The sequence below is a fragment of the Strix uralensis genome, chromosome 1, assembly GCF_047716275.1.
Source record: "Strix uralensis isolate ZFMK-TIS-50842 chromosome 1, bStrUra1, whole genome shotgun sequence".
Lineage (NCBI taxonomy): Eukaryota > Metazoa > Chordata > Aves > Strigiformes > Strigidae > Strix > Strix uralensis.
In genome coordinates, this window is record NC_133972.1 from 20,959,247 (window position 1) to 20,976,062 (window position 16,816).

Sequence of the window (16,816 nt, forward strand, 5' to 3'; positions counted from 1 at the left end):
CTGCACACTTCTGCTGGGCAAAGGTGTCAGGGAAGGGCCACTCGTGGGGAAGGGGACCCACTGAAGGATGGGAGGGCATACTGTCAGGATGATGGGTCTCCAGTGCCCACAAATGACTGGACGGGGATCGCAGACACATCCTCAGTCTCTCATTTGACCTGCTCATGTTGATTAATGAGCCGAGAATGAACTCTGGGAACATTTCCCACTTTAACTTTGGCAGTGCAAGGCATTTTGAAACCCAGGATCAGGAGGACCAGGGGATCAGGCTGCAACCCAAACAGTGAAAACATAAGCCTGCATAGGGCTCTAAATGCAGATTCTGACATGGGAACAACACTAGAAACTATTAGTAAAAATCTATGGCTTGATTCAAATCATATAAATTTTAACAGATGGGTTAAGGAAAACTACACTCCTTTGAGATTTCTTAAGAAATATTTTACATATCCATTTTAATTCTCAAACTCTGAATATACATATTATTCACTTTTTCTTAGCTAAATATGTAGCTCTTACACTCATTAACATGTTTTAAGACTAAATGTCCTCTTTTCAGCTTCTGAAAACTACTACTGGCTTTAGTGTTACAAAAAACTATATTTCTAGGTGGTCTCTTCACTGTTATTGCTAATATTCAGCAAAGCCATGCCTATATGAAGAAAAAATATCTTAAAGTGAGTTTAGACATGCAGACACAAGGAACATGCAAGAATCCTTTTGCATCACTGGTCATTTTCCCCAAGATTAGACTAGAAGACTGACTCAAATTGTACACATTATCCAGAAACCAGTATTTGCACACTACTCTTATTTACATTTTAAAGGGTCAAGGTAACTATGTAATCTTTTCTTAATGGCGTCATTTAAAGTAAGACTTCAAAAGGCTAAAGAAAATTTTTGCATGTTATGGTGAAACAAAGGCCAAAAAAATAAGGATTGCTAACTTCTAAGCAATCAAGCAGGAGGAAAAAAAAAAATTAGTAGCTAAAATTATAAAAGGCAGGGGAGTCTAATAGCTTAAGTACGGGAAGAAGGGTAAAATTCCAAAATCCTGCATTGTAATCTCAACTCTTCCACCAGTTTGCAGTTCAGCCTCAGATAAATTACTAACCAGTAGCATTTAGCTACCTACAATTCAAAGTTCTGCTTCTATTTACCAGGAATGCTTGAGAGATCTTAGACTTTACTTATTCACTATATAGTAACACTTCTTTAATGATTATTTTCCTATTAAATTCTACCGATGTCTCAGAGTTGCAGAAGGAAAAACCTGCAGAAAGAACCTAACTAAACCACAATCTTCTTATACAGTTCCTCCAAAATTTATTCAGTATTTTATGAATTATGAGCTCCTTATCTAAATTCTTCCTTTTTTACAATGTACCAACTCTTGACAGGAAAGCTAACATATTTACAATATTTGTCTTTTGCTGCACTCTGCTGGAACAATCCATTTTTCAACTGAAAACAACATTGTTCCGTATGCAATGCAAATGTTAACAAAAAAGAGAGAGGCAATCTTATTTCTTGTAAAAATGTACTCTTTTGAAGCACATGTATTTTTCAAAACAGAATTTAAACATTTAAATCTATATTTAGTTGACCTAATAAAGTGGCCTATTTTCAACGACAGAGCACCTGAAACAGTCCTAGATAGAACAGGATTAAAGAGGGCTCCCTACTGCTCAGACTAGAACTACAATAAATTAAGTGCCTCAGTAAGGCCCTGAAAAGCCTCTTGAAACAGATTGGAAGAGTTCGGACTTGCATGCATCATTTCAACTATCCTTCACCTGATAAACACACTATTTTAAAAAAGCAATATGTGCACAGAAACGTAACCCCTCCATTTGATCCCCGATCAAAATATGAATAAATCAAGAGACAACATCAGTTCTTAAAACATTCACAGAAAATGCGACAGGAATCTCTTTAAAAAAATTACTACAATTTACTGGACATTTAATGAAATTTTAAAATTTACAGTCCCATTTGTTTCATTAAAAAATGAAGAAACTTACCTGGGCTAGAGAACAGACCTCAGCTTGTGTTAACAGAGCTATTAACTTCTGTGATAATTCATTCTGGCTGAGGATCTGCTCCAGAATCACCCAAACATGCTACACAAATTAAATGTGACCTCCTACCAGAAAAATACACCTGTGATCAAAACAAAGGGTTATGACTTTTTTCTTTCCTTCCCCCACCCCAAGAGTAAACTCCTTTGCAGTGACCATAAACTTCAAAAAAGAAAAAAAAAATGTTTTTTTGAAGGGGAAGTAAATAACACAGATGCAACAGAACAGAAATGTCATCAGCTTGTTGGAGCAGTCTTCCAATGGCAGTGAGGAAAAGCTTGCACTCTTAGACCTGTCTTGGGAGTTGCAAATACAGATGTTGGCACCAGTCCCAGAACACAAAGCATACTTTTCAATTTTTACTAATACCTGCTAAAATTGTATCTTGGCATTTTTGCTCGGAAAGAAAATTAAGGAATGACCCTTCTTAATGCTTTGTAATCCCCATAAATCTCGAAAACCCTTCTCAGGGAAAGGTTTCCACAGAATTTTTTTTTATTTTTTATTTTTTTTTTGCAAAGAACAACAGGGCCTTTTAGTCAGTCATTGCCTTTACAGATTGCCTTGCTGAATTTAAAACCAAGAATAAATACAGACAATAATCAACAAATCACTCAAACCCTCACATGAATAGTGAAGTCATGGTTTCAGAGCTTACAGATATAGAGTGTATAAACAGTGACACAGGAAACATGAAGTTTTCAGAGAAACTATCTACTTCAAAGGTTAAGTACTCAGCCTAAAATCGGACAGGCCAACTGGTTTCTCTGTAAATGCACTGCTGGTATTCTGCCCACCACTACCCTCAAAAAAAGTTTAATAAAATACATTTCAGAAATTAAAACTGGTTTTCACAGGAACAAATTTATGCACCAGAGGCCAAACATTTTTCTGTTCCATGGATGGGTTTCCCATGGAAGAAAAAACACACAAGCAAGATGAAGACTTCTATCAACGTGTTTTTCTCCATTTCTCTCCGATGCCTTTGTTAAAAATAAAAGGTCAGTGATATCACAACAATAAGCATAAATGGAGAGTTATACATCAAAGCGTAACCATGCCAGTCTGCAATTTCTAACCTGTAACGTAACAAAAAATAGGGGAAGAATGGGTGAACGAACTTTTTGGAGACACTGGGCTTCCAAAAGTAAATGGTCAGTGCGGGCAACAATTTAAGAACTAGATAAAGAGAGAAAGAGTTAAGTATTGGGTAGTAATAAAGTCAGATAGACAAATCTGTTGTAGACAAGCTTCCACTACTGTGGATCTCAGGAAAAAAAAAAAGTAAAAGAGGAAATGAAGCAGGATATCTTTGCATATGACAGGGAATTTCACCTCATGGAATTTTTACTAACTGCAATTATAAACTACAATCTCTTCATATGGTTTTATACAAAGGAAAAAATAGCAAAAGATAAAGCAAAATAAAATGTAAAAATACAATCCGGTAGACATGAATAAAATACTGAAGATTAAGTCAACCTGCAAGCTGTTCCTAACTTCTGCAGTTCATGATTTCTGCATACAGTTAAAAAAAACAAACATGAGAATTGATCTTTAAATTTGTCAGAAGAGACGATTCAACAGATGTTTTAATGAATCATATTCCTTGTGTCAAACAATACAGACTTCTTCCCAAAAGGAGGTAAAAATCTGAAAGATAGCTCTTAGCCAACAAGTAATCTGATTCATATTTGTTTCCACAACAAAAAGAGAAAAGAAATTGAGTGTATTAGATGTTCATAAAAGCTAAAAGGAATAAATGTAGCTAGAAGACATAGAACTTATTGAAACACAACAGTCTTTTTGAAAATACTTAAGATAGACTTTCAATTGCCTATTGGAATGTGACAGACAGCTAATGCACGATGCCCATTAAGGAGAAATGAAAAAATAAGGAAAATGAAAAAAGTTTACTTTTCCTCTAGCAAAGCATGGAATTTTCTCAAAACTCTGAAACCCCATTCAAATTAGAACAGAGGCAAGGGCTACTGTTTTCTTTAACATGACAAATCTAATTACCTAGCAAATATTTAACCAATAGCTAGAGGTTGCTCTTTAAGTACTAAATAATGAGATGTAATTAAGGTAGCAAAGGCAAAAGGTTACTAATTTAGGGCATTTCTATGGTGTAGTGTTTAAATTACAGGTTTTATACAAAACGCATGGGCCAATGCACAAGAAAAAAATCCAATTTTAACGGAATGCAGAACAAATTAACATTTTAACATTATAATACTACTCAATTGTATAATAGGATTTTGCTAAGTGTCACAGAACAGAAAATAAAAGTAACACTCCAAGGCATGCTTGTTAACCTCTTCAAGCTAAATATATTACGAGCCTACAGACAGCAGTAAATAGACACATTGTAACATGAAAGACTCTGAATTCAAAGGCCGTTAATAGGTGTTGCTTTTTCTACACAGATTGGCCTTAAGAGTATAAACAATGAACAAGATAACATAATTTTTATCCATACCAAATACTTTCACATTTCGTAAAGGGAAATGGAATGATTCCTTTAAAAATACCATTTAAAAAATCCAGTTCCTGTGATATATTACGTCTTTTTCTCCACCTCTCTTTCCCATATTACAGGAATTTAGCCTGGCAAGTACAGTCTTCAGGGCCCATGCATAATCTTTTCTAGGTTGACCAAAAGGCTTTTTGGAAACCTAAGGATTACAGCTGTTACAGTCGAAACCTGCCACCTCAACATTTCAGCAACCCGGTCGTCCATCCAACAAGGGACTCAAGGAAACAATTTTAAGATCTCTAAGTAATACCACGTCTGTATCCAGAACAAATTGCAAATAATAAAACAAAAAAAAAAAATGGCAGCCACAAAACTTTGTCAAAGAACTCAAGGCAAACAGAATGGGCAGAACACTATTTAATAAAAGCCTTAATACCTCTGTAGTTATGATACTCATCATTACTGTCTTCTTCCTTTCTGACTTCTGACCCCTTAAAGTTCATTACACCAACTTTTTCTCCATTAACCACCTTTTTGGTCTTCATACTGGTTTAAATTATCCACAACAGAATAATTAAAGACTTCACAATGTAGAAGTACCTACTGTGTGGAAGTTAGTAGTTATGCACAACTGAAACATAAAATAGACCTGTTGAGATGCCAACTGGCAAGAAGAAATGGAGAAGAAAGTTCTTTTTCCTTTTGTTTTCGTCAATTTACAGATTTAACCAACAGTTTAGCTCCAACATAAACTGTACCTTTTATTAGAAAGATCTAAACTGGGAGAATGACCATACAAGTTACACTTTTCCTCAGAGAGGTAGTGCCTAGAGCAGCAGCTCCCAGATGACTGCAAGGGACATACACACAAATAAACAGATTTTTTTTTTTTTAAATAACTGTCTATACCATTTTGTAATTTTTCTTTTCTTCAGGAATCCACAGTCCACTACTATACTTCCTCTAGTAAGTAATACCATGAAGAATCCTAACTGAGCTGATCAGGAGTGTGCAACCAATACATAAGCTGTATTAGACGCACTGGGCAGAGCAGGGGACTGATGACCTGAGGTCTACTCCCACCATTGGTCTATACAAGTCATTTTCAGCCAACCATCATCAGTGACCAAATTAAAAGTCACACCTGTAAGAGTACCCAAGATCAATGGAACGGCGATTTAGATTCTCATTCTCTATATGTCAATGGAAATCAGTAGTTGTAGAGACTGACGTAAAATGATTTTAGATTAAGTTAGCAGACAAAACAGCTTGGTGTTGGTGGGTTTACAGTAAAGATACAACAGCAACCAAATCCACCTCAATACCCAACTCATCCCAAGATCTGCAAGCATTAGGTAAATAATTTAGCTAATTTGGCCCTCACATATTTATTTTCCAGGTAGGTTTTTTTTAAGGGGGAGGAGAGAGGTCTTTTTGTTTTGTTTTAAATCAAGAGTTTGGCATAAAATGCTATTAAATTACATGACACCAGTAACTCTACCCCTTATTATTTAGTTATTGGTATAATTAACATATAAGCCAACACAAACCCAAGCATTTCACTGAATCCAAGTATCAAAGCCTCTGAAATACCTACTTGGCATGAATTTGAAACCAACATATACTTGTCATCCAACCACAATGCAAAATTATCATCTACTGTACATCAAAGAAATCAGTATCACTTATTGTGAGCTTACACAAGAAAATTATCTAGTTCAATGTTATTTCAGCTACCTGAAGGCACAGTACCTATGTACACGCTGGTAAAACAAGTATAGTAGTCACCCAAAATCAAACTATTAAAATTGCATCAGAAGCCACCAAAACTCATAATAATTTAATACTCATTTAATTCATGACATCTGGACCACTCAACTGAAATGAGCAATTTCACAAAGATCATGTATCCAAACTCGCAAAGTAACCATTGTATCTTCCACTATGTACGCTCACTAGCTGTTCTCAGGTGTATAGCTTTTATGCCTCAAATGCTTTCATACTGCATAATTACAGGGCTGATACAGAAAACTTTCTAGGAAGCATGAAATAATAATGGTTTCCATCCTTCTGTGAAGACAGTATCAATTTTTTTATTCAAGTTTTGATTACACTACTGCATAGCACTTCCCCTCTTGCCTATGGAATACATTTCTCCCAGTGAAAGAGCCTGTCAATGATTTAAGCTTAGGCACAGGTATCTGATATTTCAGATTATCAGATATGACATTTCTTTGAAAGAAATAAGACTTATCAGTATTCCTTTCTTTGGGGAATTGTAGCCAACTGGTTCCATTTTCACTCATTCAAACGTACACAGGTTCTTTCAGTCCCTACAGAAAGCTCTCATACACGGTCTAGTGAGCTCATGTTAGGCTGAGGATACAAGATCTACCCCTACAAAGGAATATTATTTTTTCCCCTACAAAAAAGCATTAGCCAATGAAACAAATGTCACAAGAAGTGACAAAGAATGTTCACGTCACAAGAAGTGACATAAATCACTTCCTGCCATTGCCTTTATACACCCAAGGGTACAATCTGCCTGTACCCCTGAGGACTGAATCAAAGTTTGGGGAACCCTCTGATAGGTCACATTAGTGCAACAGCTTTAATGTGGGAACCACACCCTGGGTGGAGTGGGTAAAAATAAATTAAATAAAGTCACACCTCTGGTCCTTTAGTGATTTGAATGGAGCAGTGGGTGTTCAGACCTGGCTATTCACAGGTTCAAGGGGAGTAATTCAGTAGATAGGGCGGTATGACACAGCACAGTGTAGCTGAAAACCTCCTTTGTGGAAAATGTGACAGGCCAGACTGAACACAGTCCAGCAGACCCCAGCTGAGGTGCTTTGTGCCATATCTACACACACAAGTACATTTTACTTCCAACCTCTTTCTCTTGTGATGGCTGTATTGTTTCCAGCTTTTACATGAGTCTAACTCCCTTCACAGAAAGCCCTACTGAAGATATGAGCAATTTTACCTATTTGTCCCACAAACTGACTGACCTGAAGTGAAGACTGTCCCACACCAGAGCAAGTAATTGCTACCACAGACCAAAATACAGAAGAGTTGTGCCAGCAATCCTAATACATGTTTCCCAAGCATAGCTAACTACTTTCAGACATTTTTGGAATACATCTTCTAATAAAAAGGAGCTTTGATGACATTGTAAGTATTCCACTGTTAAATAAGTCTTAGGGAAACAGAAACATAACACTATTTGAACACCAGTAAAATAGAGAATTTTAATTATATGTAATAGCCAATAAGCTACTTTTAGTGGCTATGAAAAAACTACATTTAGCAGAAACAGCAATAAAACAAGCGAAGTTAAATATAACTCTTCCAAAGAACAGGATATTTATTCAAGCCAAAAAGAGCTAATTTATACTATGGGTGTAGTTCTCACTGACATTATCTGGGGAAAATGACTATTACAGGAGCGGGTGTGATATATAGCCTTTGAGTCATGCATGATAAACCCTAATGGTTTTGCTTTGAGGTAAAAGTCCTTACTAATCAAGTAATGAATCATTCCCAAAATGTCGAGTTCCTGAGGCCATGTGTGTCAGAAGTGTGACTCTAGAGAGAATACTCAATCATTAATGATCACTTTTGAGATTTTTATCAACCGATTAATAAGCAAGGAAAGGAGTTAAGGGGCTTGGACAAAGAGTTAATGGACCTTTAATGAGATTCCATGTGTTTTAGTGAATAGAACATAATGAGTTTTATTTGCCACTGACCACAAACCACCAACGATTGAAGTGCTCCACACATTGCAAGTGTTAAAATAATGTAAGGAACTGTACTTGTGCTTTCCAAAGATTAGAAAATTATGTTTACTTTAAAAATTGCAATGCCCATACTTATTTCATATTATACCTATGTAGTAGATTATGGATTAGATATAAAGACCCTAGCTTCCTAAATTAGTAGATGGAGATGAGGTAAGGAGAGAAATAGGGAGATTTTTTTTTTCTTTAGTGTATATTAGGTGCTGGACCTGTTGGTATCAACTACAATGGAACTAAAATTCTGGCTCTTAAGATACACAATTCTAAAAAGACATTAAGGAACCATTCTGAAGACTAAAATTAAGATATGATGAATTATGTGTATGCACTCTGACATACGCACGTGCACATGTACACACACATATATCCTTTTGTACTACTGCCTATAAATTACCTACATCTAAGCAGGGCAAAGGCATTTGCCTTTGACATGCTCTTCATCTTTGTGCTCAAATCATTATGGAAATATCAAAAGAAATTACTCCATTTAACAGCCTGAAACCACCAACGATTACTAACCTAGAGTATTTCCAGTTCCCTAAAATAAAAAAACTGACTACAGGGAAGTCAGTTCAATTGTGTCAGTCTGCAGCCAAGTCCCAGAAATAACAGATCCAAAAATCAAACGGGAGGGTGTCATTTGATAGCTGGGGGAATCTTATTTTGAGAGCAGAGAAAAACAGGAACCAAACAGAGGCAAAGAGGGGAGATTGTGCTTCCTTTCAAAAGGCAGTGACAAGATCCAAATCATTTGTTGAAGAGATGAAAATAAACTAGAACCTTCCAGCTAGAGTGGCTCTGTTTTCCACATAGCTGTGTTTTTCATGCTAACAACAAAATGCACGTGCACATGCACATTTAAAAAATCGTTCATAGAATTGAATTATAATTTACTTTAAGTGTCAAATACACATATCTTCAGTAGTGGGGAAATTCAGTATCAGGAACTGGACAAAGCTGGAAGAGCTGTCACCAGTTTCAGTTAAGTGGACTCCAGGAAACTGAGCAAGAAGGATGCCAGATATGAGATCGAACCTAGAACACATGCCTAGAGACCGAAAGACAGAGATCACCAGCAATTCTGCTTGTCCCAGCACCCAACAGCATGGAAAGAGGTTAGAACGGGTCTGCAGAGAAGGGTGCGGACAGTCACAGAATTGTTCCACACCAGCTGAAAGACAGGAGATCGTGAACCATCTCCAACTGGAAGCCACATAACTACATTTACGCAGTGCTATGAAGAAGGTATATTAGTACGTTTTTCATTCAGCTTTGACACAGGTGCAAAGCTTCCAGATGGCATCACATTCACATCTAGCTGGTGTTGAACACAGATGAAGCAGATGCATGACAATGTCCCCAGGCATAAAGGCGAGCCCTTAAACACCGGGCCAGTACCGCCTGTTTTCTAAACCAGGCCCTCTGGAATAATGGTGGTTTCAATCAGCTAAGGACCTGTTCTGAAAACTGATCAAAAGTATTAGGTAAGAAGGACAAAATATGCTTAACATTTAGATATTTGTCAACTCTTAATTGGAATATTTGTTTTCATTTGAAGTGCTGAAATTTCAGAGAGGACATCGTATGATTCAGAAGATACAATTCCAAATCAACCAGTTATCTCAATCATGATCATGATTTACACCCAAAAGTAATTTTGCCTGATAGTGTCAAATACTATAAAATGAACAAGAACTGGCACACAGTATTTTAATACTTTAAATACTGCTTGACAAGGTTTCAACACTCTTGCTTGATCACAAAGCACAATGAAAGAGACAGAACATGCATGATCAGCAGCACTAGGGTGAAAATTCCTCGCAATTCTCTTGTTAAGTAAGATGTGCTCAAAGGGATTCTAACTAAATACCTTTAAGTTCTGTCCAAAATTCAGATTAATTACACATTCTGCTGAAACCTCAAGAAACATAAATATTTAGCGCACTTCCCGTGGCCTCCTAAATTATGCCCAGGGATACAAAAAATTTGCTTTTTCTCCATACATTTAACTTTTAAAGTTTATTGTATCATACCTTTCTCTTTTTGGATGCTTTTCTAAAAAAACATTTAGTTAACACTTTAACATGAGCTGAATGTTCTTTTTGTGTGTGTATTTTAGAGTAAACTTAAACAAAGCTGCAAGTCAGATTCTACAGGCTTTAATCAGGTGTTGCTCTAAATGATTTTCTTTCTTTCTTTGAGAAAAAGAAAGCTACAAAGTTAACTTTAGATTTGATTATTTAAATGTTAGCTTTCAAGACTAGAATAGATCCTGTCACGTAGTACAACTACTCAGTGTCACTCTGAAAATAACATGGGATTGAAGGGCTCCAAAAGGATCAGATCAGTTGCAAGAAAAGTTAACCATAAACAAAGAACAAACATAAGGACACCTAAATACCAATCCTGTGCTGTGGCATGAAACTGTGGGCCAGTCGTAAGTTTTAGCAGCTGGCATTAATTCATAGCACAGTTGCTTAAATTCCATCTCAAAAACATGGAACAGTCCATCTTTCTGTTTAAATTAGGCTATGACAAAGAAACAGTTGTGTAATGAAGTTCATAAAGTCCTGAAAATATTAGAAGCACCTTTCTTCAAAACTGTCATATAAAAGGGAAAGAGCAACTCCTGTAACATTACTCATTAAAAGAACCAGTGTATTCATTTAGAGCCATTTGACTTCCAAATCCTTCACAAATTTCATCTGTTTCTCCAGAAGTCTCTACTGAAGGCTCAAGATCCCCAACCAACATCCAGGGCTGTATATGTGAGGGACGGCTCAGATCATAGACCTCAGGGAAAACGGCTACCTTTACATGTGAATAAAGCTTTCTCAGTCACAGGCCACAAATTCCTACACAGTTTACTGCCGTGTAAAGAATTAAACTGGATCCTCCTGACGGAATTGCCTTCTTTATTCTAAATGAAGAGTCATGATATCTCTACCTGGAAGCAATTGTTTTTGTTGACCACTTCTAACAGACTGATGGTGAATATTACGCTTACTTTCCAGTGCTGCTAGCTATATGAATGAGATAAACAATATCAGAATGCTGAAGGGAGAATAGATGAGGGAGATTACACTGAAAAAAATCCGTTTGTTCCTATTCCCTGTAAACAGTAACCCATGACCACCACTTTAAATCTGAAAGACTATTTGAATACATCTCCCTTTGTTTCAAGCAAAGTTTTTAAGTTAAAAATTCCTATCCACGTAAATCTCTTCAAGATTCATATGCAGAACTCACAAGATGCAAGACCGAGACCAGCCAAGATAAATACAAGCCATATACCAAAGACAGCAGAACGAACTGGACAACTTCTAGTTGTTTACAGAGCAAGATCTGAAAGTTACGTTGAAGGCCACTTCATTGCTGCTTACAGCCACATATTTCTGTGAGACAGGTTACTCAGTAATAATATAAATAAGATGACCATGACAGAATAGCTGAATCAGGAGAAAATAAAGGGAATAAACTTGCAGCATCAATTAGTTCTAGCAGTTCCGTTTAGAAAAGTGTGTTAGGTCCTCTTACTAGCAGCAAGACACTCTCAAATTTATAAAGTACCTTAAAGAAAGAAAAGCTAAAATGTATCACCAATTAAAAATAAAGACCCACTGTTGTAGAACATGTAGTTATTAAGCCTACATGTCTAAGGTTAGGCAACTGTGTTGACTTTTTGTGAGACTTGTTCTGTCGGTCCATTCCTAGTAACTGTTGTTTCCAATGACCACACAAAATTTTACAGTGACATGAAGATCCAGAAACCATTAAGTTTCTCTATATTTTTTAAATTAGGAGACTGGGAGGGAAAAGACACTATTAGTTTTTCTACTGAGACATGGGACATCACCCATCTTCTCTGGTTAGGTGGCTATTGACAGTGCACAAATAAGCAACTGATGGGGAGGGGTGCTGGGGCCATGGGTAAAACTTGAGATGTCAGTATTAGAAAGCACAAGCGAGTTAGTGGTTCTACAGGGTGGGGATGAAGAAGCCTCAGAACGTGGGGAAACCTGAGGTACTGTGCAATACTGGCATCAAAGAATAGGAAGGGAGCTATGCTTACTACATATGATGGAAGCATGGGGATACAGGACAAATGTGTTTGCTTCATGATTTGTCTTAATTTTGCTACCTTTTATTGTAATACAATGCAAGGTAGAAGTGATTGCTTTGTCACTACAGTTTTTGTAAACTTGAACTGTTCAATCTTGTCTCAGATTCACGGTTTAAGTACTTAAAATCAGTTAGGCAACAGTTAGTGCTCTAGGAGAACTCCACCCCATGTTTCAAATTCATCCTTGCTCCTCTTTCCCTAAAAGAATGTAACTGCAGTAGTCTTCTAAACGTGGTTACAGAGTTAAACACAGCTTACAACTAGACACAGCTAGTATTGCTTAGATTCACTAGGATAAAATCCATGTGGGTTAAAATAAGAAATTGAACCATCTGAGTTTTATGAAACTTGTTAATTCCAGTTTGTACCTGGAAACCAAATAATGTATGCCAAGAGTCAATGCATGAAAATTCCAATTCCAGGGCAAGCACCTGCAGCTACTGCCAAACTATGATTTTTATTTTTTTTTAATATGACAGAAAACACACTGTAGAGATTAAAGATCATTAAATTACACTTTCAAGCAATAACATGTCTCCAGTAGGTGAGCATTATACAACGTACATGCTGTTTACAACAGCTATCATAAAATTAGCTGCAATATCATTTCATATTTGAAGTCCTTTAAACAACAAAAAATCTATGCAATCTCAACTACTGTTCAATTGCTTTTAAATTTTTCCTATTAAATTCCTTTCTTAGAACAAGAGCTAGCAGCATGTCCAATTGCACTGGTAATTTTTTTAACCAGAGATCAAGAAATTATTGGAAAAATCAATTTGCAATAGATACTATTTGTATGTCTATGAATTATTTTCATAGCACCTTCCTACAAATCATTCCTGAACGTCGTAGAATAACATTTCCTTTTTCTAATATACAAGGCTACTATGTATGTAACAGTTCTTCTTTTCCTTCCAAAATGGAACACCTGATGTCACTATTTGTTAACTGTTGTTAATACTCACTCAAATCTATTTAGACCTATAATATTACTTCAGAAAGACAAATTCTAGAAAAGATTAAACAGGACTATAAAACCAAAAGCAAGCTTTTCCTCCTCCATTTACACACACTGATGCACGCTTATACATTTCTCTGTTATTGTGAAGATGAACAGTAAGGTTCAAGTTTCCTTATAACAAACCCATCAGTAATTTTATTGTAGCACTAAATACATCCTGCCTAGTTGGTAATATACAAGGACTAATACAAAAATTTAGTGTATAAATAGAAACGCTTTTTACCAGAGAATCAAATGCAGCTTGATTCATTTTCTCTGGTTTGGTATATATAGGTTTGACACACATTGTACATCTACCTACATGTCACACAAACACAACTTTTATTTGAAGATGAAAACCTGCAAATTAACATTTACAATCTACTTCAGTTGTAAAATTCAAATCAGTTCAGCAATTCATAACAATTTGCAGGTAGGCAAAGAAACTGTACAGAATAAGTTTAAAGTAGATATGTATCACACCTAGGCAATGAAACTACATGGTGAATATTCACCATTATTTTATTTGTATTTAAAAGGCTGTTCACACAAAGGTTATATAACTGCTTCATAATTGTTCTGATGTAAGGAAATAAGGGAAGCACTAAGAGGCACCTTTATGTCCCTGTGGATTTGGAGAGGTTATACCATTATAGCTTCAATTTTTAAAAAAGTCCTAAGCTATAATAGTTATTCTATTAATAATGTAACTCATATAGAGCCCAAGTCCTGGAGAGTCTGGGTTAAAAAATAAAATCACATACTCATACTAACCAAAAACTCCTTCCTGTTCTAGGTAGAAAGGTTTGGAATACACTACATACACATACCAAAACACACACATTTCCCTTATGACTGCAAAACCCAGTGAAAAAACTACAAAACCTTTCTTTGTACATAACAATTACTTTGGTGAAAAATGAGGGGATAAAACAATGCAAATTTTTCTTTTCTCATTATAAAAATATTTAACATAAGGGAGACGATTAAATTCTCAGACAATGGTGAGAGAATAAAAATCAATTTATTTTCTAACAGTTGGAGTATTTTATTGTGGGATTTATCATATGTATTTTATTACAAAACCCCCTAAAACCTCTACATCACTTATTCAGAGTTCAATCCAAATTCCACTGAAGCAAATAAGAGTCATTCCACTAAGAGTCAAAGGGGTATGGATCATCATTCTCCACTGAATGCATTCTGCATTAGGAAAACTAGTAACACAACCATGACGCTTAAAACAGACAACTTTCCAAAGGGAAAAATAGAGACAGTTTCTTTGAACAACTATTCTGAAAAGCAGTATTCTCAAAAATACAATCATATTCATTCCAATGTCAAAAAGGCTACATGCTTAAAAGAGGTTAGACTTTACACTGTTTATATTTATCCAGCCTCATTATTCCTTTACTGAAAACACATGTTCCATATTTTGAATACTTCAACTATTTGCATTTAGATATTTTTGTTCAAATAAAGACAGAAGATGAAACTGAATTAAAGAAAACAAGGTCTTTTCTAATATAGGAAATGCATCATCGAGCAATCTCATTTCACCCACATAGCAAAGAGACAATATTAAATCCTACCACTGCTCTCACTTTCAAATCATATGCAGCAGTGGGGTCTCTCTGGTAATTACTATTATACTACATTTTTGTTTGTAGTGACAATAACAACATTTCTTTGTTACACGGGGATTCACACAAACAAAAGAAAATTACAATCTACTAAGAAAAATGTGAGCTTGCCTAAAACAAGTTTTAACAAATATAGGAAAATGTAAGCATTTGTTCTCTGGAAAGAAATCTTTTTCCTCATTCTCCTTTCAACTACACTAATTCTAATTTTAAAAGCTTACAACAGTAATTATTAAGAAAAGCACCCATCTGATTTTGGTTTGAAGAACTAAAATAAGCTTCTGCAATATGCCTCTATTTCAACTACCTGATTTTTGTCATATTCTCAGAACTCATCTTTCAATTCAACTGCAAGAAAACTGTCAAGCACACCCCAGTTGCTTTTAAATTTAAAGGTAACAGTTCTGCACAGGAAAGACTCACTTCTGTTTATTTTTAGGGCTTCTTTAGACATGCCCTTTCGAAGTGTTAAAGAATCATCTATCTACCACAACAATACCTAGTATTTCCTAAAGTAACCAAAAAGGCCCCACTTTCAAACTTAAACTATCTCATAGTTAACTCATTCACTGTAAAGACTGAAATAAAGGCAAATCTGACTCACGTATAATTGTATATGGAAAGGCAGTTTTCTCCAATTTAAAGAAATGTTTTCTTAGAGCAAGCAGTAAGGAAAAATATTTTTCCTTTGTTTTTTAATTGTTGTGATATACAACAGTGCATAAAGGTAAGCCTTATTTCCAGCAAGAAATCTCATTGTGACTCAGCTTCTCTAACAAGGCATGTTAGAAAGTAAAATCAGATCCTCCAACAGAAAAGCACAAAACATATAAAGTAACTTCTTAGCAAAGGGGACACATCATGAAACAAGCGTTATTTTAAAGCAATGCAGGTCTGAGGCAGGAAAAGAAAGAAAAATGTCCTTTATTCCTTGCATAGTTCCAGCACGGGGATGGTTTAGGAATGAATTTTTTTTTAAACATTGTTCTTCTGCAGCTATCACATTCTGAAATGGTTAGAACATAAAACCCCCATAAGGAAGGACTTGGTCAGCCTCATAGAATTTTGTTGTGAATGTTTCACCAGCCAAACCATTCCACCAGTTTACAGTGTACCATAAAATATTTACACAAGCTATGAACTATAAAATATTTTCACATGAACTATAAAATATTTACACTATCAACATCAGTTAGGAAAGAATGATGTGCTGTCAAGCTGGTGTGACCCAGGAGTAAAGATTTTGTGGTCACAGATTAAATAAAACTATTGCAAATCATCTGTAAAGTTATAGGGAATATTAGGTCAAACAAATTACTGCTTCCTGGTCTCTTGGATGGTAAATGTAACCAGGAAAGTATAGCTTATATGCTTTAAGCTAAGCTTTACCAACAACATAAAGAAAGGTTAGGCTCATAATCAAGCTATACTGACCTCTCTGAATGTTCCTTCTAGCAAGGTGTCCAGATGTTGAAGAGGAGCAGGAGTTTTGTCTTTGAATCGTGTCAGCAATCGCCGCTCAATAGCTCGAAACTGTACAGCCCTTTCAGATAACAGCTCCTGAAATTTTTCAGCATTCAAACGTAGCTGCAATTTAAGCATTTTCAAGAATTCAGGTTAAGGGGTCCTATACACTATGTATGAACATTCCAAATGAAACAGAGGAGAATGACAGTAACATTTC

General features: G+C 35.8%; 1 protein-coding gene across 7 annotated transcripts in view; it reads right to left on the reverse strand.

Annotated features, from left to right (window-relative positions):
• BBS9 (Bardet-Biedl syndrome 9) overlaps window positions 1–16,816 on the reverse strand; it is a 321,079-nt gene that overhangs the window by 211,872 nt on the left and 92,391 nt on the right. For all 7 annotated transcript variants that reach the window (XR_012627546.1, XR_012627544.1, XM_074858732.1 and 4 more), the window contains one exon: window positions 16,567–16,719. Coding sequence is in view for 5 of the 7 variants with exons in the window: in XM_074858732.1 (XP_074714833.1) it covers window positions 16,567–16,719 (153 nt within the window). In the remaining 2 variants the exon portion in view is untranslated. The remainder of the gene's footprint in view (window positions 1–16,566; window positions 16,720–16,816) is intronic.